The 24,759-nt window shown below is 35.5% G+C and overlaps 6 protein-coding genes and 2 long non-coding RNA genes across 15 annotated transcripts; 7 read left to right on the forward strand and 1 right to left on the reverse strand.

Moving 5' to 3' along the window:
- Window positions 1–70: 70 nt before the first annotated feature.
- LOC129565691 (CD63 antigen-like) lies at window positions 71–2,184 on the forward strand. Of its 6 annotated transcripts, none has more exons than XM_055440839.1 (7): window positions 71–242; window positions 883–951; window positions 1,016–1,076; window positions 1,138–1,268; window positions 1,330–1,488; window positions 1,600–1,815; window positions 1,899–2,184. In XM_055440839.1, the coding sequence occupies exons 2-7, from the start codon at window positions 898–900 to the stop codon at window positions 1,959–1,961; spliced, it is 684 nt and encodes a 227-aa protein (XP_055296814.1). In that variant the 5' UTR covers window positions 71–242; window positions 883–897; the 3' UTR covers window positions 1,962–2,184. The 6 variants fall into 6 exon arrangements, with proteins under 6 accessions (XP_055296814.1, XP_055296812.1, XP_055296815.1 ...); XM_055440837.1 differs by having other exon boundaries at window positions 71–217; XM_055440840.1 differs by having other exon boundaries at window positions 154–172.
- Window positions 2,185–2,733: 549 nt separating this feature from the next.
- On the forward strand, window positions 2,734–4,108 carry LOC129565703 (uncharacterized). The gene is made up of 6 exons (XR_008687653.1): window positions 2,734–2,819; window positions 2,876–2,981; window positions 3,061–3,121; window positions 3,216–3,368; window positions 3,479–3,607; window positions 3,681–4,108. It is a non-coding gene; the product is annotated as an uncharacterized LOC129565703 (long non-coding RNA).
- A 475-nt stretch (window positions 4,109–4,583) lies between these two features.
- On the forward strand, window positions 4,584–6,021 carry LOC129565697 (CD63 antigen-like). The gene is made up of 7 exons (XM_055440850.1): window positions 4,584–4,694; window positions 4,899–4,972; window positions 5,038–5,110; window positions 5,206–5,321; window positions 5,380–5,541; window positions 5,606–5,773; window positions 5,841–6,021. Exons 1-7 carry the CDS (start codon window positions 4,667–4,669, stop codon window positions 5,901–5,903), a joined length of 684 nt encoding a protein of 227 aa, XP_055296825.1. The 5' UTR covers window positions 4,584–4,666; the 3' UTR covers window positions 5,904–6,021.
- A 290-nt stretch (window positions 6,022–6,311) lies between these two features.
- LOC129565690 (leukocyte surface antigen CD53-like) lies at window positions 6,312–8,729 on the forward strand. Of its 3 annotated transcripts, none has more exons than XM_055440835.1 (7): window positions 6,312–6,391; window positions 7,321–7,415; window positions 7,482–7,554; window positions 7,615–7,730; window positions 7,817–7,978; window positions 8,082–8,291; window positions 8,402–8,727. In XM_055440835.1, the coding sequence occupies exons 2-7, from the start codon at window positions 7,353–7,355 to the stop codon at window positions 8,489–8,491; spliced, it is 714 nt and encodes a 237-aa protein (XP_055296810.1). In that variant the 5' UTR covers window positions 6,312–6,391; window positions 7,321–7,352; the 3' UTR covers window positions 8,492–8,727. The 3 variants fall into 3 exon arrangements, with proteins under 3 accessions (XP_055296810.1, XP_055296809.1, XP_055296808.1); XM_055440834.1 differs by lacking the exon at window positions 6,312–6,391 and adding an exon at window positions 6,904–6,922; XM_055440833.1 differs by lacking the exon at window positions 6,312–6,391 and adding an exon at window positions 6,977–7,185 and having other exon boundaries at window positions 8,402–8,729.
- Window positions 8,730–9,712: 983 nt separating this feature from the next.
- On the forward strand, window positions 9,713–10,435 carry LOC129565705 (uncharacterized). Its single transcript, XR_008687655.1, has 3 exons — window positions 9,713–9,937; window positions 10,047–10,262; window positions 10,332–10,435. It is a non-coding gene; the product is annotated as an uncharacterized LOC129565705 (long non-coding RNA).
- An 8-nt stretch (window positions 10,436–10,443) lies between these two features.
- On the reverse strand, window positions 10,444–21,090 carry LOC129565685 (DNA mismatch repair protein spellchecker 1). The gene is made up of 10 exons (XM_055440816.1): window positions 20,069–21,090; window positions 19,956–20,005; window positions 13,619–13,996; window positions 12,920–13,495; window positions 12,673–12,795; window positions 12,423–12,584; window positions 11,670–12,330; window positions 11,393–11,598; window positions 11,233–11,324; window positions 10,444–11,160 (listed from the first exon to the last, which is right to left on the reverse strand). Exons 1-10 carry the CDS (start codon window positions 20,118–20,120, stop codon window positions 10,707–10,709), a joined length of 2,754 nt encoding a protein of 917 aa, XP_055296791.1. The 5' UTR covers window positions 20,121–21,090; the 3' UTR covers window positions 10,444–10,706.
- LOC129565684 (uncharacterized) lies at window positions 14,781–20,191 on the forward strand. The gene is made up of 6 exons (XM_055440815.1): window positions 14,781–15,192; window positions 15,258–15,577; window positions 15,849–19,161; window positions 19,241–19,327; window positions 19,553–19,750; window positions 19,818–20,191. The coding sequence occupies exons 2-6, from the start codon at window positions 15,429–15,431 to the stop codon at window positions 19,884–19,886; spliced, it is 3,816 nt and encodes a 1,271-aa protein (XP_055296790.1). The 5' UTR covers window positions 14,781–15,192; window positions 15,258–15,428; the 3' UTR covers window positions 19,887–20,191.
- Window positions 21,091–21,185: 95 nt separating the features above from the next.
- LOC129565689 (uncharacterized) lies at window positions 21,186–22,443 on the forward strand. The gene is made up of 2 exons (XM_055440831.1): window positions 21,186–21,331; window positions 21,408–22,443. Exons 1-2 carry the CDS (start codon window positions 21,289–21,291, stop codon window positions 22,349–22,351), a joined length of 987 nt encoding a protein of 328 aa, XP_055296806.1. The 5' UTR covers window positions 21,186–21,288; the 3' UTR covers window positions 22,352–22,443.
- Window positions 22,444–24,759: the final 2,316 nt, after the last annotated feature.

Consider the following 24,759-nt stretch of genomic DNA (forward strand, 5'->3'; position numbering starts at 1 on the left):
AAAAAATGTTGACTTCAAGTACATTCAAGTACATTAAATGAATCATTCTCCTTTTAATTCATGTTAAGTCATAGGAAATTTCATGATAAATACGTTTGCAAAAATACGTTCTTATCATTTAACTACGGCCACGATATTAATGGGAGCACATATTCAAGCATGCTATAGCGTCGTATGTAGCCAGAAAGCAATCCATCAGTCGATTTAAATCTGTTGTGTTGGAAAAATACCCAAGCGAAACAGTAAGATGAGATTCTATCATGACGATGAATTTCATCGTGGAATAGCGGCTAGCGTATATACGCAACACTTCTCCTTTCTCACTTCTGCATGCGCTATGGAGCTACAGTCATGTATAGGTGTGCGTGAATAGCATACTATGTTTAACACAGCAGCAGTGAGAAAGGAGAAGTTTTGCACACACGCGCTCGCCGCTAGTCCACGATGAAATTCATCATCACGATAGAACCTCATCTTACTGTTTCGCTTGGGTAGATCTTAATTTTTTATTTAATTGTGACTTAGTTTATTTAGGAAATCATCGGAAAAGGAAAAAAATTGAAAGTTGTCGAAAACTTGTAATCATCATCAGAAGAAATGAAAGAAAAATCTAATTATTTTGTTTTTCAGATGATTTTGCAATTTTTCTTTTTTAAATTAAGTTTCTTTAATGATTATTACCATTTTTCGATTTATTCAGACGTAAAACAGTTTATTTATATTATAAAATTCATCTTTTTTTCATCAAATTTCGTAGAAATATAGAACATTCTTTTCTGATTCATTCACTTACATTAAAGACTTTGTTCGAAGATTATTTTCGTACTTATTTCATGAATGAAAGAAATTATAATGTAATTTTCATTTCCTTCAAACCAACAGTAAGGTGACGACAAGATGTGTAAGGCTATTTCAAAAACTTGGCTTTTCGTTTTCAATTTCATCTTCTTTGTATGTTCTAAAAATCGAAATATATTTTTGTTGCCAAATATAATAGGCTTGGATTGATTTTCAGATTGGAGGCGTAGCATTGTGTACATTAGGTGGCTTGATACTAGCTTATCGTGAAAAAGTGGGTAGGTATCGATATTATATCTTTAAATTTAATTTTTTTTAAAAACATTTTGAATGTTTTAGATGCTGTTAAAAATGCCGAAGAACCATTGAGCCTTGGGATTGTACTTGTGGTTATTGGTGCCATAATCATGATCGTTACATTCTTAGGGTGTTTTGGTGCAATTTCAGACAATAAATGCATGCTTCTAACGGTAAGAAATTTATGTGACAAAAACATATCAGTTTTAGAGAAAAAAAAATGGATTTTTTTAGTTCGCCATACTTCTTTCGTTGATTGTTGCGGCTCAAGTTGGTGTAACAGCTTATGGTGCGGTACGAATAGATTTACCAAAAAGATTAACGTCTGTTATTGTTGGTTCACAATGGAACCAACAATCACATAAGAGTCTCATCGATTGGTGTCAGAAAGAGGTAGTAAAAGGATCGATTTGATGCACGCAACAGAATTTTGATCATTATACTTGCTTTTACTTGATACGAAAATGCTATTCCTATTTATGATTAAATTGACTTTTTTCACAGTTTGAATGCTGTGGTTATAGGAACTATAACGATTACAAGAATGACACAAACCTTATATTACCATCGACTTGCTGCAAAGGCCATGAAAATGACCACAAATACAACTGTCCTGAGAAAGATGCGTACAAGAAGGGATGTAAACAAGCTTTTTTGGACTTCTTGGAAAATTATCGTGCTATCATCATTGGCGTTGTCGTTGGCTTCGCCCTAATCGAAGTGCGTAAAATATATCAATGTCTGGAATTGTTTTAATGTTCGGTTTTACATTTCTCCTTTTTCCCCTCTCTTATTTTATTCAGCTCGTTGGCATTGTCTTTTCATGCGTTTTGTTCTTCAGAAAAAACAGAGCAGTACACTACTAATTCATGGTTTAATAAGTTCAATCGCGCTACAAAATCGCAGACCCAAAGTTTCCACTAAATGAAATCGATGAAAACATTTTTTTCAACGCCTGCGTTGTAAACTTTAGGTGTTCCTTGATATCCATACTTTAAGCAAACAATGAATATGTTTGAAATGTACGTCAACTTTTCTTTTCTGTGTTGAATAAATTGCAAATAAGCAAATATTCGGAGTTGTAACAATATCATGCTAACTTATCCGACATTTTTATTTGAATTTCAACCATCTAATTCAAATGCCAAAATAGATACTTTCATTTTTTCTTTTCTTTACGTGACCCATATAAAATGGTTTCGGTCTTAATTTTTCTTAGTTAAATAAAACCAATTGAGTCAACGCTATGAAGTAGAAATGGTCTTTCGATAACATTATCAAAGTCCGAGTGAATAACAGAAATGAAATAATTTTTTCTCGAATGCAAAATGCATAAACGTATGTGTGGCCGTCTTTATTTACTGTATGTGGCTATGTGTATTGAAAAGAAAAACACGAACTGGAAAGATTCAGTCAGAAGCATTCATCTCTAAAGATTGCATTCAAATTACATTAAAGGATTGTCATTGTTAGTTCAACGATGGAGACTTTTACAATAGAGAGTACAACGAAACCAAGTTTTCAACCAGGATGTGGTAATTTAGAGAAAAAAAAACTGTCACTAAATTTTGATAGAATCCGAGAAAAACTGGGCATTTTTTTACATTTTCCATTTAGCAATGAGATCTAATTGAATCTAACCTCCAAAAATAGGAAAACGACGGCACCGAAAAGGTGTGAAAAATGCGAAAATGTTTATTTATATAAATAATAAGCTTCTCCTGGTAAGAAAAACTGCATCTTGATTCGACGATCATATAATATTATGTCTGATTTTTAGCTGACAAGTTTGATATTGCTCGCATTGGCCGTGTTCGTTCATGTCAAATATGATTGGATTTCGCAAGGTAACACCAACATAATTGTGTCATCAAGTAAATTGAAATGTAATGAGTTTCTGTTGTTGTAAATTTCAGAGCCGTCAACATTTCTAATTGTTGTTGCTTTTTTGTCATTATCCCTCAGTGTGATGCTAATATTGAAAATATGCTTCGTTTCGAAACAAAAATCGTGCCCATTTCTTTTTGTAAGTTTATTTTCGACACGATTTCAAATTGAAAATTTCAATCTTTTCAAATTCAATGAATGGCATTTCAAATTCAATGTATGGCATTTTCCAGTTTTCTGTATTTTTATTTGGGCTTGTGTTGATGATGATCGGGATTGGATTTTATATGAATACGGTAATTGTCGAAGACATTATAGACGTTTTGGATAGAGTGCATAGCAAAGAAAAGCAATTCAGGGACATGTGGAAAGGCGTTGAAAAACTGGTGAAAATTGTATTTTATCAAAACATTAACGAGAAAATTTTAGAATAAATCGAAATTGATAATATTCATATCTCAAGAATGAAAAAAACTATTTTCGATATTTTTGTCAGTTTCATTGCAGTGGCATCGTCCGAAAAACTAATCCATACAGAAAACCTTGTGCTGATGCAATCAAATCGTTTCTCACTGAAAACATCGAGATATTCGAAATAGTTGGAGCTGTTTTCGGTGCTATTCAAGTATGTAGAAGTAGATTCCATTTTGCTTTTTTACATTTCCTACTAAACAAATTTTTGTAACAATTCTTTGCAGCTCATCGATATCGCGCTTTCAATTTATTTATTTAGGCGGTTCAGACAGCCATAAACTAAATATTTTAAGTTATGTATGTGTACTTCAGTTGCTGAATCAAAGCAATTAGTAATAGTGAAGTTAATCATCGAATGGAAAAAAAATCTTGAAACGAAAAATTCTTGGATTTATCAATACATTCAATGAATCATTTTAATGTTTAATCTCAAACTCATTTTGTACTTGGATAGTGTGTTTGTGAACACTTTTTATGAAAAATTGATATTACGCAAAGCTATATGATTTGGAATTTAATTCTATTGTTCTACAAATTGTATTTCTTAAATTTAATCACATTGATGGATTGAGCCACTAACAAACACAATGCAAATCTAGTTTAAATTTGTTTTTGAAAAGAAAAAAAAAATTGGTCTTCAATTCTTGCAAGTGATGAGTACCCACAAACACATCGAAGTTATCTTTGAAAATTTAAGTTAAATTTAACCGCAAAAATTCATAGAAATTATACTTTTTTTGATTTTTAGTGAATAAATTGCATTTCAATACTTTAAATGTTATCTACTGCCTGAGTCAATTTTTAGCGTACTGAATCCATCTGTAGCTTTTTTTCGTTTCATATAAATAAGATGTGGCGATAATATCATTTTTTTGAAACTTCTTTTAACATTAAATTCCCATTTATTTGGAGTCTTATCGTATTTTGAATGAGCAACATAGCCAAAATACACTGCATTTAAGTGTATATTTGTTGGATGACGCATTTCCCATTGGTTTATGAATAACGTTGTATAAAATTTTTTGATTAATGTCACGTGATAACGTCTCGCAAAAATTATTTTCAAGGCAAGAAACCGAAAAAGTCAAAATTTAAGCTCTTTGTTATTTGATACGCGCATAGTTTATGTTCGGATTTTGCTTGGTTTGGTTGCAATAATATCTTTTCATTTGGTGAAATTAAAATTTTCGATCAAAAAATTTCAACAGCAATGGCACAACGTAGATATCTAGCAAACGGTAAATTATTACACTTACTTCTTTGATAAAAAAAAATGGTGTAAATGTAAAAAAAATAGTCAAAATATATGGTAACAAAGTCGCAGTGAAGACTATTTAAGAAAAAAAAATCATTTCGAACATTCAACATTTCATTGCCATTCATTGCTATTCATTGAAAGTATATTGAATTTAATAAGAATAATTTCTATCCAAATTTCAAAGATCGTGGCAAAACGCACGGTGGCTGCGACGGCATCGCGCGTGCATATTCGTTCATTTTTAACGTTGTACTCGCAGTAAGTGTTCTAAACTTGTCGAAATCGGAATTATCTGATTCACTTGGTGATCGTTTAATTTCAAGGGTATTTCGTTCGTATTATGCGGATTTTGTGCCAGTGGTCTTTATGAATATTACGATCTTCAAATTCATGGAGGTAAACCAAATTACTTCTTGATTTTAATAAATTAAAAATGTTGGCATTCATTTAACGCAAATTAATATGCAACGAATATGTTTCTTCAATTGCAGTCCAAATATTGTATCACACAATACTTGCCTTGGCGATTTTCTTTGCAGTACTGTTTCTGGTTGCACTTCTGGCTGTCTATAGCATTGCAAAATCCGATTCTTGCTTGAATATTTTCGTAAGTTCTTCGGATTATCACCCAATTTCGTTATATGATTTCTGTTATTTGCTTTTAGTTGTCACTAATGAGCGCTGTAATGATTTTATTGGTGGTCACTGTTAGCATTTTCATTTACAGCAATAAAAGGGTGTTCATCGAAAATTTAGAACGTCTTTTTAACGAGGTCGAATCTAACTATGGTGCGAATTACAAATTTTTGGAACTTCTTCAGAATCAGGTAAAAGTTGACACATTTAAAATAAATGCGTTGGAAAGAGATTAAATCGATATTTCATTTCTAGTTGAATTGTTGTGGAGCCACAAATAATACCGCTGCAGAGCTGCGCACGGTTATGCCAACGCTAAACTGTGACACTACAAGGAATAGCTGCATCACTGTCATCGAATCATTCTTTGTAACTTATTCAAACCATTTTCCCATTGTATCTCTTTCGTTGGGTATTACAAAGGTAACTCGACGTTTTTCTTCTTTGATTTCGTCCGATATATTTTGAATATTTCATTTTTCCCCTACAGGTAATCGATCTAGTCTGTTGTTTGTACTTAAATTCACGATCAAATAGCTACAAGCGATTTTAATCGAAAGTCACCACAAGCACAGGAGAAAGTTCCCAAATTACTTTGTATTTAATGACAATTTGCTGTTCAATGAAAAAATCACATAAAGTCATTTGCTGGAATAAAGATATCAGTGAGACTTTTATTCGCAATTTGTTTATTTTTAGCCTAGAAAAAGAATCAATTGAACAAATGAAACACGACCGGAAGCAGATACCATAAAATAGCTATTGTCACTCGGTGATTTAGTTGTTGGTGGACGACCTAATCTAATCTCATTTTTTTTGTCTTATAAATTGGGCTTACTTTTCCAATCAAATCATTTTGATTTCGTTAAAACAATATCGTCACGCCGATGTACTTGTGTCTCCTTGACTAAAGAAATCGGGCTGATTCAGTCGTTGTTTATACATCGTTTGGCTTGAACGATACTTCAATTGTGCTTCGGTGCTTGTTTTTTTTTATTGAGCGACAACTGTTATTAAGTGATTTCGTTGTGATTTTCGCTTGTGAGTAAATGAATTCTTTGAAGAAAAATGTTTTAAAGAATTTTTTTTGACTCTTATACAATGTGATAAATGTGATTTACACATGAATTAAACTCAATTTGAGTCATTTCTCTACCAAGAAGACCAATGGAAAAAAACACGATATTCTAACGACTAAAGTGCAAAAATGGTCGTTCAGTTTCTTAACAAATAACATTTTGTCTACCAAAAGACCAATTATCATAAAAATGCATGCGAGTATTTGACAAACTGAATAGAACATGATTTAAACATTCGATTTGCGGACAAACATTTCATTCAAAAATTCGTTGTTCATTTAATTTTGGGTAATTTCTGCTTTAAATCATCATTGATTATGATGTCATACGCCGAAACGACGGCGTACTTCAAGTGTGATAAGAATTGATAAGCATAATTTCTGCTGGGCTGTGTCGGCCATTCCATTCGCCTCCTACTTCTAGCATAGAAAAGTTCTAAACGCGAATTGGAGGCAAGTGATTGGCATTGCACATATTTCAATTATTATTAGCGGTGTGTGTTGGAACTTTGTTGTCAGAACACGCTCTGCCTACAAACTAACGTCAAATTCATAGGCATTAAGTGTTCTTATCAACAATTTAATATAACGATATATTTGAGATATGAAATCAGTGTTATTCTTACTCAGACTCACTCAATTTGTATAAAGCGTATTGAATGAATAGCAGCTGAATGTGTTTAAATCGTGTTCACTTGTACTTCGAACGATCTTACTTTAAATGCAAAAACAATGAGTGTATTTCAACGCTTCGAAAGTGAATGTCCTTTTTTAAACATTTCGATTAATCAAACGAATTCGTGAATAAGATTCTTTTTGTAAAGCTATTGTTATAAGTCATAACTAAACTATAAAGTAGTAATAATCATTCGTTAATATTACTCATTTACAGTCGAAGAGAGCAATTTCAACAGAACAGGCAAAATGGAACAAAAGGATATACCGTGTGCCAAGTGGACGGTTTTTAGTGTTAGTCTGATTTTTAGCGTGAGTTCAATTGAAAACCATCCAGAGAATAATTCAAAATCCGTAAATAATTCTTTTGATTTTCAGTTACTCGGATTGGCATTACTTGTAGGTGGTACAGTCATTCTATTTACATATAAACACCATGAACATTTCAACGGTAAATGTACCTTTAATCCGAGTCTCGGATACGTGTATTAATATCATTTTGTTCTTTCAGCCGCACAGACTCGATCAGTTCCGATGATTTTCATTTACATCGGCTCATTTGCCTTTGTATTTGCTTTGTTGGGTGCTTGCGGTGCAATTACAAAAAGTGCCTGCTTAAACTACTTTGTGAGTATTTATTTGGAGAAATTCAGTAAATTCTAGTGTTTAAAATGAACATTTTAAATTAATTCTAATATGTGCCATTTCTATAGGCGTCCATTGTATTCTTCCTTTTGTTGATGATTCAAATGGGATTGCTGATTTTTGGCTCTCTCAAGCAAAATGACATGAACACCTTTTGGAATAACAGTTTCGATGACATGCTCGAAAATCATAATGCTCACAAAGAGACATGGGATTTCATGCAGAATCAGGTGAATGACACGATTTACATAATGAAATGGATTAAAAAAATATTCTTGATTCCGTTGTTCTCCTTATCAAAGGCGTTTCTATAAATATGTTTATTATTTTTAGTTGGAATGCTGTGGTGTTAACAGCCCAAGTGATTGGGTTAATGTAAATAACAGCACAGACTTACCAGCTTCATGTTGCCCCGCATCAAATGACAACAAGTGCACCGAAACAGTTGCACATAAACTTGGATGCAAACACGAGCTACTCAATTTCTTCGAAAATCATTCATGGATTCTGTTCGGTGCGATCACTGCCATCGTTCTCATTCAGGTATAAGAAATCGATTTGATTGAGTGAAACCAATTTTTTTAACACAATTATTGCGCAATTTGCATTTCTGCTCATTTCATCATGAATTTTGCATTTATTTTTTATTGCAGATGCTACTCTTTGGATTGTCTTGCTCATTATACGGTGTATACCAGAGAGGAGCAGAAAACTATTATACAGAAGAACTCACATCTTTTTAATTAGGACTCTGTACCAAGAAATGAATCAACGATTGCATGATTAGGAATTCAGAAGAATAATTTGATAATGATAGATTTGAAATAAGCTGATTTTGTGATTTACTAAAACTCTCGGTTGGAATTGTTTGTTTTTCTTAACACATATACTACATTATTATCATTATAATGATTCATCAAAGATTTTATCGTGTCGTGAAAACAGAAAATGAAAAATAAAATTACCAATGTAAGATAAAAGTACATATATCCACTGTGAATTACATACTCTATTTTTACAGCTTCAAGTTGAAACCAAAACTTGAAACGAATGAATCAGCACATTAATCATGTTCTTTCAGAAACAAAAGAAACGCATTTTCTGAGCTGCCGAGCCACAATTGAATTTTTATTTATGTTGTTTCTTTCGATATCACACGTCAAAATTAGTGGAAAAAAAACAACCAAGCAAAAAAAATGCCAAACTTTTATATTTGTATGAAATTTTCTCTTTTTTACCTCAATCTATTTTTCATGGTGAGTGAATCGTAGTTGATGTCCTAATTTTTATTTTTATTTTTAAATTCATTTCAAAATGATTTTTCAGATGATTGGCACTTTGATACTTTTGTTTGGTGGCTATCTATATACGGCAGATATGCGCATTAAAACGACATTGGGTACTTTGAAAATTAAACAAACATTTTATGAATAATGATCTATATAATAGTCGATTATAGCCCGTGTGTAAGCAAAATGACTAACAGTCACTCAGTTGTATGTAACTGTGTGTAGTGGTACACTACTGAAACTGGCTAAGTTGATTGAAATCAACTACTATTTTTGTATGGAAGATAATCATGCTTATAAGCTATAGTCATTCTTTCAGTCAGCCGACTAATTTGTGACATTTTGACTGGAAATTGACTAACAGTGATTCACAAATAAAGTTAACTACTATTTTGAACGAGATAATCACTTTTAGTTAGTCACAACTTGTGACTCACACGGCAATCGATTATCGTTGACTTAACAATTTGGATTAGAGCCAAAAAAAAAACTGAATTTCCATCAATGGATGTCTGTTTGAAACCCACGAAAAAATTGTTTTTCTTTCATCGAATGATAGGTGATCGACTGAGTTCAGTGCCTCTTATAGTTATGTCAATTGGCTGTATTGCTTTTTTCATCGCTTACCTAGGCTGTAATGCGGCATTTTCACGCTCTCAACGCAGTTTAGTTATTGTAAGCCACTATCGATTAAATGACCAATCAAAATATGCTAATCTCACTAGAATCTCTCTTCAGTATTCAAATTTGACGCTGTTCAGCCTGTTTCTCGAAATTCTAGTTCTACTTACCATATCGACTTTTCCGGATGCAGTGAATCAAGCTGTGGAGCAATTTCTGTTCGCAAAATTGCACAGTTTTTGGAACAATGCTAAATTTTGGGAATTTTTACAAATTCAGGTGTTAAAGACGCGTTAAACTGCAATTATGCAATGATTTAAACACCATGGTGTTTAAATTGAGTGCGCTCAGTTGTATATTTAATGCAAATTTATTCTCATATTGACAGTTCGATTGTTGTGGTGTATACAGTCCAATGGACTGGCAGAAGGTGTTCCTACACTCGTTGCTGCCACCATCCTGTTGTCAAAATATTCATAATGGAAGCTCATTGTGCTCTAAAGATTTATCTTCACAATTGGGCTGCAAAATTGCATTATCCTTGTTCGTAAAATCCAATTCGATGGTTTTTTATTTGGTGGGCACTTTCATTGCCGGAGTGCAGGTATTTCAAAAATAAAATCCATTCATTTATGAGCTTAATACAAACTGCTTTGATGATTTATTGTTGCAGATATTTGGCATCATATTCCCTTGTATTCCTTTCGAATAATTGACGGACCAGAGCCGGAGCTTACATGACAACCACCATTGGTGACAAATGAATTTTTCCAAAACAATTCTTCTAGGATTTATTTGAGATATTTATTATCGATTTTCTGAATCATTCACACTTTTGTAACACTTATGACAAATGGATTGTACCAGAGTTTTAAACTTAACCAATTATATAGAAATCGTATACTTTTCTTCGTGTGGATTCAAACTGTCAACAGATTCAATAAAAAAAAAATATGGCTTACGAATTATGAAATTTCGGACATCAAAATATAGAAATTGTACTGAGTATTCATATGCGTTATCACAAAGTGAAAATCAACCTGTTCGTTCAGTTGAACAGCTGTGGGAATTGTTCTCGGAAGTAAGCGTTGTTGGAGTTTTTGACCTTCTTCTGAATACTTTCCACGAGTTCGGTGATTTGTGCGTCAGCTGACGACTCTGTGTCAACTTCCATCAGCTTTTCGATCGCATCCACGAAGATTTTCGCCGCGTTTTCATCGTCTTGAGACTTCAATTGCGAATAATGATCCTCGCTTTCGTCGTAAACCTTTTGCGCTAGTTCAACGACTTCTTTCGGGAAATTTGCCAATTTCGCGACGTGAATACCGAAACTTTTATCCATAACGCCCGGTCGCACCTGATACAACAGCGTAAAAGTATCTTTATCCGATACGGCAACCATGTGACTGTTCTTCACCGTATGCACTGTGTTGGCCAAATCCGTGATTTCATGGAAATGAGTGGCAAACAAAGTGAAGCATTTCGTTTCTTTGGCCAAATGCCTGGAAAAAAAACCGTTTAAAGGTGAAACATTGAAATTTATTCGAATACAAGTCAAATTTGATGGCACTCACTCAGCAATCGACCAAGCAATGCCACAACCTTCATAGGTTGACGTTCCTCGACCCAATTCATCGATCACTACCAACGATTTTGATGTTGCGGTCTGAAAATCAATTCGAATCAAACATAATCAATATGAGAAATTTAAAAAGATCGACGTCAATTGCTTACTCGAATAATGCCAGCGGTCTCAATCATTTCGACCATGAATGTGCTCAGACCTTTGCTCATGTTATCATCAGCTCCGATGCGGCCCAGAATCGAGTCGACGTGTGGAATGTAAGCTACGTCACATGCTACGAATGATCCGATGTGTGCCATGAGCACTGCTGCTCCAACCGATCGAATGTATGTACTTTTACCGCCCATGTTCGGTCCTTTTCCGAAAGAAAATGCAATATACTTGATCAATATGAGCCAAGAAAACGTGTTTGAAATCGAATTTTACCTGTAATGATGTACATATTCGTTTCATCATCTTTGAACGTCACGTCGTTGGCAATGAAAGTGATATCTTCTTGCAGCTCCAAGCATGGATGTCGCATTCCTTTGAGATCAAGCACGCGTGGTGCTTGATCGAACATTTTCGGTTTAACATATTGTGTGGGTGCTGATACGGCTGCTATCGCAAAGCTCAACAGACAATCCAATTCGGCTATTTGATTATTGAGCCGTGTGAAAGTGCCTATGTAACCTGATGCAACTTCGATCACTCCTGCAACAATCGACTCCTGTTGCTCTTCGTACTTTGCTTTGGAATGTAAGAAGTCCTCATTCAAACGTTCCAACGCTTCGTTTGTGAATCGCACTCCATTTTTGAGCGCATCAATTCGCTTGTACTTCTTATTTCCGCGCAAACCTCCTTCATCTTTCAGAGTCACACGGAAATGATAGCCCAAATGCGATACATATTCCAGTTTCATTGATTCGATTCCAAGATCGCTGATTGCCTTGGAGTGTACCTTCTCCATTTTCGTTTCGAATTCGTCCATCGATTCTTTCAGTTCTTTTAGTTTTTCATCGAACGAGGAACGAACCAAAAATTCATCCTTTTCAATCGCTTTAACATCAATGATTTCCTCAACCATTTTCTTGTAACGGGCGAGTTCCTGCAAATTGTTTTCGAAATTTTACACAACTATGATTTAAATTTTGATCAAAAGAACAACACGTTTCAATTTGTCTCTAGGCAAATACTCACGACAAGTGCGTCTTTGATGGGACCACATAGTACTTCATTAATCGTAACACATTCTAGTTCTTCCAATGTGGCTACGATCTTCGGGACACGAATGACAACTTGGTACAAACGGTAAATGTCTTGTAGTGTTGCTCGCTTTCGCAACAGTTTCTTGCCAAGCATCTTGAAAAAAAAGGAAGAAGAAAAATTAGTTTTCTCATTTAGAACATTGCAAAATGCGAAAAGAATTTTAAACACAATCGTTTCGTACCAAAATGTCTGGCATTCGCTTCATATGATCTTCATAGAGGTCTGCTCGACCTGTGCTCGCATCGACGAAACATTCAACGATACTGTGACGATCTTTGATCAATTCTTCGTTTCGAAGTGGTTGCTGCAAGTATTGAAAATTGATTAAATTTGTATTTTTATTGGTTCATACTGGACGAAAAAAGGCCAGAATCGACCAAAAACTATATTGAAATTTCATTTGTTTTCCCTTCATTTCCGTTACTCACCTTAACCCATTGTGCCATCAAACGATGACCTTGCGGTGTTTGGCAACGATCCAATACGCCCAAAATGCTTTGCCATTTGTATGCAGGCGAATTGATAGCTGTACCTGGTTTCGGCAGCAAATTCAACGCTGAAACAGCGGCTGCATCCAAATGCACAAATCGATTGAGATTCATCAAAACCATTCTGTACTGACTGTGATTGCATCGATCCGACATCAAATCCAAGTACTGAATGGCCGCGTTCAACGATGACATTGCCAATTTCATTTTCACTACATCCAAAGAGTTTGCATTCTCTTGTTGGCCTTCTTTGAAATGAAGCAGTTTGTTCAGATCTTGGACGATATCATATTTTTCGAGTGAAAACTCGGACTTTTTCCGTGTGGTGACCATGACGTTATTTCGTTCGAGCAATTGAACAATACGTTCGAATTCTCCATCAGCTGATGGCAATAGAGCTTCCTTCGGTCCAAGCAGAACGATTGTTGCTTCCAGTTCCGAGTAAAAGTCATTGTCGTCGAATTCGATCACTGAAAATGTCTGCTCATTTTGTTCAACGCACGCGATTCCAATCGACTACATTTACAAACGAATCAAAGAGATTGGTTTTGATTAAGGCATTTGTGGATTTACAACGGTATGAAACTCAACGAGAAAATGTTCTGCAAAGGAGTTGAAATGAAATGTAAAATGTCATACCTTCTGTGCACCGGTCTGTTTCAAATTGACCGAGATGATCGATGAGCCAACGACCATTTCTGTGTTGTTGAAGAGCAATCCTTCGAACTGAATCAAATTTCCGGGCGATCCTTTGTATTCCAATGTGAATTCACTTCCTTGCGTTGATTTTGTATAGACTTCAACGCGATAGTTTTTGACCAGCAGGAGGTCACGCAACAGAACTTCAAAGTTTCCTTTGTTCAAGCAAACGTAATCGACCGGTGGAACACCATCCGGGGCCATTGTTTTGACGTTTGCCGTCGATTTGAATATCTCCTTGGCAGCACAATGGGCGTCTTCACCGTGCAAACTGTAGTAATCATTTCGATCGAAAAATCGAACTGTCGTAGTTGGTTTCTAAGAAGAAAAAAAAACCATTCGATCCACAATTAGTACAAAAACAAACGGAAATAAAAAAAAACTCTACTGGGTAAATAGTGTGAGTCATTGCAAAAGGAGATGCTTAAAAAAACGCATTCACATTCATCATGTCAGCGAATAATTTACGCTACTGTCTCATCGTTTCATGTTGTCTATTTTCCTCCGTGCAAACGACGTATAGTCATTTCGATCCATTCATTTTTCCCGCTAATTGCTGTGATTTATTTTCGTACGAGTGTTTTCATTTGGCATCGTGACACACAACATTCAAGCCTCACCGCAACTGCCTATACGCATGAATTCGTGTGTTTGTTTTCATAATTTGTGAAAATAGTAGAAACGAGACGGAAGAAAGAAGAAAAAAAAAGAGCGGCTGACGACACACTTTGACTGTGCGCCTGATCGCGTAGAGCGTCCGACTTTTTTTTTCGTTTCGTCTTTGGAGTGAATCTATCAAAAATGAGATAATTAATGGATGCGTGTTTTTATCGATTGAGCGGCGCTATGTAAACGGGCCATAAACCATCATCTGTTTGGCCGATGCATATCACACACTTATTTTTTTTAGCATTTTAATCAGGTCTGAATGAATAAAAACAACGAATGGTGTAAAAATAGCAGCACCAATGTTTTTTTTTTCCTCTTTCCCTCTCTATTGGACAGTTGCACGATAGTCTAGGAATCACCCTGTACGGATGAAAAATAAAATCCGTTACATATTTAGCATATAATCATACACACGCACAGATTCAAGCAGAAGCTGCAAAATGACTATCTCATACACCGTACGCGCCGTTTCTCTCTCGGCATTGAAATGTGTTTGTGGTGTTTTTGGATTATAAATAATTTTCGAAGCGATAACATAAGGTTCAGTCAGTGTTCAAATGTGTTTCGATTCGGTTCGATGTTTTCCATCGTGGTGCAAAATTTCATAACCGTATAGAACAGAAAGAAAAAGGAAAAAAAAACGCGCCACAGGAAATTGGTTTGGAGTGACTCGATTCACTTCTGAACCTTTTTCTCTGTTGTTTCAGTTTTTTTCTTTGTTCATTTTGCGTTTGTCATAATTCTACCGAGTAAATTGCGACGAAGGTGGACAATTGTGAAAAACTGTTTGCTTGAAAGTTAAAAATAAATTGTACAATTCTTGGAATAACGAAATTGAATCAACCGTGAGTGTGTTGTTATTTTCCCTGTGTGACATTAATATTTTGCAATTATAACTCTTCTTTTTCAGAAAAAATAAAATTATAGTGACTTGAAAGAAGAAAAAAAAATCTGGAAGTAAAAATCGCAAGGAAATAAGATTAAACACATCGTTGCTCGATTTAAGCAAACAGGGACAACAAAAAACGAGAACGCTGTAGTACGAAAAAGAAATCATATCAAATCATTGGAAATTCAGAAAATGAGGTCAAAACGCAACACAAAACAGATAATGAGCGTTTTATTTGTTCTGCTCAACATTCTCCTGCTTTGTAATGGAGTCGCGTTCGCCGCACCGAATGCGATCGAAGAATCACATCGCCAGTATCAAGTGAAACGATCATCAAATGGGTAATTTTTGCTCTTGAGTTTTTTTTTTTATTTCTCATTCATTCGTTCGTTACATGTTTTAATGATGATTTTTTTTATGCTCGGAAAGAACAGAGTTCAAAAGCAAAGATGTAGAATAGAACATTTTTATCGTCACTTGAACATGATTTATTGAAAGTTTGTCAGTCAGATGATAGGACCTTAAAATGTTCATGACCTAAATCACACAATAATGATTTTTCCTCTTTATTGTTTCGTCTTTTTTGTTGTCGCCGTCGTTGTCGTCGTTCAGACTCAGATATTCTGGTGCAAATAATGTCCAAGCACAGGGTGGTATCATCGATCGTGTTCGACGTGAGTTGGGTCGCTATTCAACAACAAATGCAGCGAATGGCGTGACATGTACAACCGAATGTCGTTTGTTATCTGGTTACAGTGCTCGCTCCCAAGCCGAATTGGATGCATTGGCCCGTGAAATGACCAATAAAATTGTACACGATTTGCAAACGGGCAAAATTCAACGTGGTCAAATCAATTCGCCAAATTGGTTTGAAAACCGTGTGGCCGATCATTTCCAAAGTCAACAACAGCATCAGCAACAAAGCAGTCAATTCCAACAGCAATCACAAAGCCAACAAAGCTACGGATACATTCAACCAATTTCCACGGGCAATTCATACCAACGCGTCGTTGAGGAACATCACAAAGAAGTTAACCGAAACTCTGCCTATCCGCAAACAATTTTCACTGGCGGCGCAACCATTGTGCATCGCAACAATTGCACGGATCAAATTCATCACGGTTCATCATTACCTCACTTCAACACTCAAAATCATTTCAATCATGAACGCGTTGAAAGCAATCGTCAAGTAAATATCGCACCAACTTTTATCGCTCCAATTGGTGGCGGTGATTCAACGTATCATGTTACGCAAACGTTTGAACGCAAAGAGCAGCACCGAGCACCACAAATGCCAATTGTGATTCCGTCACAAAATTCCTACACACATCAATACGAAGAGGAGCAACGTCAAATCCATCGACAACAGCCAAGGCCACAAATTATCGGAATCAATCAACAGCATCGTAATTCACACGTTGAAACTGAACGAGTTCATAATGTTCAGATTATCACACCCGCACCGACACCAGCCATCACTCGTCAAGATATTTACGATCACTTCTATGAATCGGAGGTGGTGCCAAATTATAAGCCACGCGTCACAATCGACCAAAATACACAGTTCCATGAGCTCGAAGTTCGCAACCGTCAACACTATCAACAACCAACGGTAATTCCAACGGTCACATCACGAACACACATCGAAAAGGAGGAAGAGCAATTCGATCGCCAATATCAACAGAAGCCAGTGATTATACCGCAAGGCTCGAAAAGTATCACTACGAATGAAGAGGTTGAAGTTAGTCGTCAAGTGACTCAAAGACCTTATATTTATCCGACACAAAGCACAATCACACGCACTGAAAACGAAGACGTTCAAACGATTCGTCAACAGACTCGGCCACAATATCCCGTCTTTTCACATACGTCAAATGTTCAGAGCTTCAACGAAAGCCGAAACACCAACACAAACACTCAAACAGTCTATCAACAGCCAAGCGGTCACACGGTCACCACAATCAAGGAAACACACTACATAAACACATTGCCACAACCGGCCAATCAATACACGTACACCTACACCGAGGAGGAATATGTGGAACGTTTGAATCGCATTCAACAGGAGTTGCGCCGTTTGGGCTATGGCACATTGTCAGAAGAGGAATACAATGCAACGATTTCATCGGGCGGTTTTATACATAATGGCTACAAATATTTGTATAATGCCGATCATGGACGTTATGAAAAAACCGAAAAGGTTGAAATCAACGAAGAGGAGTATCATTCACAGTTGCGCGAATTGCAAAATCAATTGCAACAGCTTGGTGTGCAAATGACAGAACGCGAGTTCAATCAAACCATTGAAGATGGATATTTCGTTCGAAATGGAGTTCGTTTTGTGTTTGACTCGGAAACACGTACCTATCATCGCCAAGATATTGCCGACGAACAATACGAAGTGTTGAGACAACGCATTTTGGAGGAATCAAATCGCCACGGATGGGCGTTGACAAGTCATGAGATCAATCAAACCATTGCAACGGGATATTTGATAATAAATGGGCATCGATACAGTTTGGATAAGCAAACGGGTGTTTTGGTTGAGGGACAAGAGGTGCAAATCAGTGAACAGGAATATCGAACGATTTTGCGTCGTCTGCAAGAGCAATTACGTCAATTGGGTTTCGAACAAATGACCGAAACGGAATACAATCAAACGATCAACTCGGGCTACTTCGTTCGTGGTGGTCAAAAGTATCGATACAATGCTGACATTGGACGCTATGAACAAGTTGAAATTTCAGAAGAAGAATACCACGCTATTGTGACCAAATTGAAAGAGACATTACAGCGTTTGAACTATCGTCAGATGAGTGAGCATGAAATGAACCAAACAATTGCCACCGGTTCATTTATTCGCGGCGGATATCAATGGACGTACAACACTGAAACTGGCGAGGCAAATGCCGTGCGCATTGCATCACAATTCGAAGAATTGTCGGAAACGGAATATCAATCAATTTATCGTCGTTTGCAATCGTTGCTCAAACGCTTGGGCTATCCGAGCATGAGTGAAACCGAGTGTAGCACTGCGATTACGACAGGTACATTTTCACGTGGTGGCAACCAATGGGTGTATCAACCGGCTTCGGGTGAATTCGAACGAATTGAATTGACCGAAAGCGAGTATAATTTCCGTATAAATCGTTTGCTTGAAATTCTCACGAAATTGGGCATACAAAAAACATCGGCCGAACAAAATGATATCATTTATCGTGGTAATTTCTATCACGGTGGCCATCGTTATGAATATGATACGACGAGCGGTTCATTTGTTCAGGTTCAAATGAGCGAGGATGAGTATCAGGAACGCAAACGTCAATTGCTTGAACAATTGCAACAAATTGGCTACGGAACGATGACAGATTCTCAGTGTCGCGCCACTATTAACAGTGGCATTTTCTATTACGGCGGTCACGAATGGGTTTACAGCTATGAAAGCGGAAAATATGAAATGGGAAATGTGTCGGACAAAGAAAATGGCATCGTTGATGATAATCATTTCAATAACATTGATCTGGATGACACACACTATGAAACGTCGAAGAAAGAAGACGCCGCCAAACAGGACAAGACATTTGATATCGATAAAATGGATAAGAATAAACGGCCAAAGGAAATTATTAGCAAAAATCGCGGTGATCAACCGCCACAAACATTCGAAGAAGACTACGATGAATCGGAAGAGGTGACACAAAAACCGGTGCCAATCCAAGTGATTCCAACACAAGCCGCTACACGAAGACCAAGACCACCGGTTATTACAACACCAACTCCATTGATTGTATCCACCGTTTCCAATGACTATAGCCGACGCGTTGAAAGCGAACGCATTGTACAATACTCCGTTCCACCGCCCGAAACTGAAATCGAACAGAGATATCATCACAAGAAAACCACATACACCCAAACATCCGGATTCGTAAGTGACAATTGAATGCAAAAGATGGATACAAATGAGTTGAGAAAGAAAAATTGAATTATTTTGATCTGTTTTTCAGGTTCCAGTCAATCAAGAGGTTCTCAGCCGATCACGTAAATCTGGTTCGACTGGCTTTGAAGGCGATGATACTCAAATAAATGGAACAGTGAGTGAAACTGATAAAATGAGAAAAAAACAATTGATATTTCGGCAAAAATCTAGGCTTTGAGATTGACAATGCTATATCGTCTGCATTTTTGCTATCAATTGAACGAACGAATAACCCACTTTCATAATCATTCTTCTCTGTTTTAAATCACGTTTAATTTTGTTTCGATTTACGATTGCAAGAGAATATCTCTCTATAGCCTTGTGTTATTTATGTTTCCAGCCAACGGCCGAGAATCTTGTTGTTGCAACTGAGACAAAAGGTGATATTGTTGCAGAGCCGATGAAAGAAGCCATTGAAAAGGTCGAAGAGACTCCAATTGAATTGCATCATGACGAAGAGCCAACGAAAACCCGATTTTCGGGCCGTAAAAATCCAATCGATTTTTTCGATTCAACCACACAAATTATTGAAACCAAAGTATGAAAAGTAATCGAGTTATTTTTCTTCACTTGGCTAAAGAAATTATTTTGATTTTAATTTGCAGGCTTCAAAAGAGTCAACACCCGGTTTTTGGAATCGTTTGAAAGAGAAGGCTAACAATTGGTTGCATTGAACCAAAAAAAAAAACCGAATGTACATTTTGTTCAAATTTAATTTTGCAATGTTTTTGTTTGTTACTTACGTCGCCTAAGCCTTTGTAGAATCGAATGAACTTCTTCTGTTGATTAACATCTGCAATGAAACATGTAAACAAAATATAACACGCCAATTCAGCAAAACATTATGGAAAATTACCTAAATTTAGCGCTTGCGACGGTTTCACTGCTGTTCCCTTAACATTAGACATCTTTTTTCACTGTTCTGAATTCTGATTCACAAACGATAGAAAAAACTAATAAAATTGACTTGATAAACAAATACAACGGGAATTGATCACTTTATCGTCGAAATTATTTACAGGATACTCTTTCGATTGTGAACAGTTTCAGTTGAATAATTTTCAAAGCGATTGTTTCACTCTGCTTTCAAATTGTGTTTAATGCGAAGTTACGATTTCCCGCTCGTCAAACATCACGAAGACGAAGCAAATGTCAACATTGTTTGACAGCACGTGCTGATACACTTGAGGCAATACTTTCAATATTTCGTTCACTTTCCTTGCAAATGATTTCAAATGACTGCGAACTAATTTTGGTTTTTTTTCTTTCTTAAGAGTCGATGGAATATGAGGAAATGAGTATTTTTTCAATCTTCAACAATTGTTGTAATAATTTTGGAGTTTTTGGTTGAATTAGAGCGTGTTTATTGGTAACGAATTCTGTTGATTGTTTGTGGATTTGTTCTCTGCTAAATATATTGCAATGCCATCTATTGGTCAAACGTTCATTTATTTAATCTTATTGGATTTTCGTGAATTGTGCAAGTTAACTCGCATTTTACTTCGTTTATGCTTTGTTGCATTGATAAATTACATATATTTAATAAAGAGATATAGATTTCATCATGAGTTTTGTCTGAAATTTTCACAGCAATACGAATTTGGTTCTTGCAAAAAATGAATAAGAAAATATATTTTCATAAATAAATTGAAGCAATAAAAATGGAAAACTGAAATGGAATGTTGATTTCAATCAATTTTCCGTTTGAATCTAGCTTGAAACTGATAAAAATCATATGCTATTTTATAATAAAGCATGGAATTACGATAACAGACACACGCTTTTATACATTGGCTTTGGAACTCTAATACATTCTTTTGTTGCCTGAGTAATGAGTCAATTCGTACATGACGATGGTGGATATCTTATCACACACATTTTGCAATCAATCTATTACAAATGGTAGAGAAGACGCGATAATTCAATGTGTCACACTTTTATTGCGAAAAAAAAAGTTTCCATTTTCAGACCATTCATCAACTGACCATTCTAATCAGTTCGATTTAACTGATAAAACCATGGAAGCGTATAAAACGTTGATTGATTTTGCGACGTAGTTCATTTAATCGTTGTAAAATGAAAGCACATCAATTGGCATTATTGTTCGGCTGTTTAGCAGGTAAAATTTTTCGAAAATTAATCCCATAAATAATTGTAGTTAAAGAACCTGGAATTTTTTTCTTCTTATATTCTAGCTGTTGTGCTGTGCAGCACAGCAAACGCTATAAAGTCAGTCAATGCCAACGACAAAGTAGAAGATTCAGTTGTCAAAGAGGACAATACGGCACAACAACAGGGTAAAATCCAAAGTGGGTTCCAATTAAAAGTGAAGGCATCCGATATTTCAAAACCAGACGAATGTTTGGAATCGACCGAAATAAAATTGCATGAAGTGGGATGGATAGTTAAAATGTGTAAAAAAACAAAGAAAGAGAACGACAAACCAGTTCTGGAAGTTTTCCTAAAATCAGTGTTCAGTGATGAACAATCGAAATGGTCTTGTGAAGCTGAAGCGAATTTCGTTTTGAAAAATATCACTGACAAAGAATCAACTATCAAAAAGGATTTAAAAAAACAATTCAGCAAAGATGACCCAAAATTTGAATTTCCTGAATTCACCGATTGGGATAATTTTGAAAAATATTTGTCCACAGAACAAGTAGCAACTTTTGATATCACATTGATAATAAGTCCACCAAACTGGACGAAATTGGAGCCAATTTCCACCGTTTTTGACTTCATAGTTCCAAATGTTAACCTTTATACTTCTCCGAATGGCACACGCTCAAATGAAGTGGTTTTACGTGGAATTAGATGGTATTTTAAGGGGATGAAAGCAAAAAAGGCGGATAAAGACTATTTTGCAATTTTCTTGTATGCTAATCAAAGTGATATGGAATTAAACTACCAACATCAATTCGATGCCAAGGCCATTATCACAGTTTTGTCAAATAACAAAGATGTGAAGCCTCCGTCCAGAACAATCGAACACAAATTCCATTGGAGATCTTCGGCTTGGGGACATATCGATTTCATTGAATGGAATAAATTCACTGATAAAGCCAATCAATTCGTTGAAAATAGCGGAGCCATTTTCAAAATCGATATGTGTGTCGATGCACCGAAGCCGTTGTCGTAATTGATCAAATCAATAGACACTCACAGTGTGTTGCACTTGAAATATTTTGTAAATAATTTGAAACAATAAATCATACATAAATATCAATAAAATTGTGCGTTTTTTGTATGGCTATAAAATAAACTAGATCAAGGGATACTTTACAGATAAATGTAGAACTGTTACATTCAAACCGAGTATTTGATCATACAAGGAGCAAAAACACGTACAGTTTTCACATTTTCTGGCAATAAATGTGATTTTGAGACCATGACAAATCGTCTGCAGCTCATTGAAAACCCTGATTTTCATATTTGAACAACTACCATGAATTTCGTTAGTAATTGAATAAACTTCCAATATTTTTATATTTTGGTATGATACTATACTAATTAAACCATCGCTTTGAATAGAATTATTGAAACGCAATTTATTCCCAATAATTTCTAATCAAATAATGCAATAAAACCATTTACTTTCAATATGTTACACACATGCAATAACGACATGACACCGATTAGACTACTGATGATATCTTATCATATTCAACAGTTCATGAATGGTTTTTCGTATGAATCAGAAACAATCGAACAAAAATCGACACATTTCACAAAACAGCAACTATCTTATCTTTCTTCAGAACAATAGAGATATTTCGCAATATTTGAAATAGATTTTTCACATTAATGGCTATTGAAATGATAAATACCTTAATTTGTGGGCAATTGCAATTGCTTTCGATCCCGCCTGACCAATTTGTGATATTTGATCTTGTTTCATTGTCACACCACTGAAAATGAGAACGTTTTTGTATGGAAGAACATTTTTCTATGGAAAAACTTTGTTGTTAATTTGCGCATTTTTAACGTTATTCGTGGTTATGCATTCCACCGAATATTTGCACGAATAAATAAATTCTGTACACATTTCCAAAACATATACTCTTAAGTGTTGAGCACATAATTCGAGCAGATTGTTTAGTCATCAAGCTCATTTTCGTCGAATGGATTATATCCATTTCAATTTGGTTTTTCTTTTCATATCATTACATGTCACATATTGTAAATTGGTCTTCGATGATCATTTAGATGTGATAATTTTGTTGGGGCTTAATATTGAGCTCAGCATTTGACTTATCTCTCTCTTCCAATGGATTTGCTTCGATTGAGCGATTGAATATACGTGTTTTTGGCATCAACTTTTGATGATCCAAAAATGTATTGCAAAGTTAAAGCTACGTTTAAACTGTTTCATAGATATGAAGCGACGGATTCACAAAAAAAAAACAATTGTTAGACAACTAAATTTGACCAAATTTGGCCATACCTATCGCACATGGAATTTCTGGATTTTTTGAGAATGAAAATTTAGATGAATATATTCAAAATGTGTTATTGCTTATGCGAACGTTCAAGTGGCTACTATTCATATACGTCCCAATGCATAGACACGCACTGGTCACCAAGCCTGTGCAGTTGTATGTATTGTAAATTTTGCACACAGCAACTCGTTCAATACATACAACTGCACAGACTTGGTGACCAGTGCGTGTCTATGCATTGGCACGTATATGAATAGTAGCCACTTGAACGTTCGCATAAGCAATAACACATTTTGAATATATTCATCTAAATTTTCATTGTCAAAAAATCCAGAAATTCCATGTGCGATAGGTATGGCCAAATTTGTTCGCATAAGCAATAACACATTTTCCCCTAAAATTAGTGTAAATTCATCCAAAAACACTTGAAACCGCTATTTCGCACTGTATCTAGATTACTCGTTCCCCTCCGAAATTTTGGTGTGCATTAGATAAAACGGTTGTTTAGCTAAGTTGAATCAACGTTATATTGGTTCGAACATTTTAATTTATCATTATGTCATTCGTGATTAAAATTATTGATTTTAATTTATCTTTTCAACATGATTTTTATTGCCTGATAGAGGAAAAAACGGTTCAACAAATGCGATGGTAATGTAAAGTGCAAACCATATCGATAAGTGGTGATTAAATTGGACTAGCATTGTGTATAAATGCATTGATAGTTGCCATGCATTCAATCAGTTCAAGTTCGACAAGAAAATGGTTCAAGCTATTTCCAGCTAACTTCTGATTTCAATTCATTTTTTTTTTAAATAAATATCAAATTTATTGTTTTTTTTCTCCAAATCGGCAATGAACATCTCATCTGTTCAACTTTCGCCAGCAAAAATCCATCGTTCGGGTGTGATTGCTAATGTTACAATAAACATTTGCGACGATATAAGGAATAAGTTTGTGGAATTGCCGGAATTTCGTCTAAGCGACGCCGCCTGGAGTGTCAAGCTTTTGAAGAAATCACTAAGTAACGGCGAAAACACCGATGTGAAAAATGATGTGATTGCCATTTACTTGGTTTCAAAATTCGATAACGACACATTCAAGTGGT

Source organism: Sitodiplosis mosellana, unplaced genomic scaffold, assembly GCF_009176505.1.
Source record: "Sitodiplosis mosellana isolate CC-2019 unplaced genomic scaffold, AAFC_SMos_1.0 Smas_scaffold_3, whole genome shotgun sequence".
NCBI classification, from domain to species: domain Eukaryota; kingdom Metazoa; phylum Arthropoda; class Insecta; order Diptera; family Cecidomyiidae; genus Sitodiplosis; species Sitodiplosis mosellana.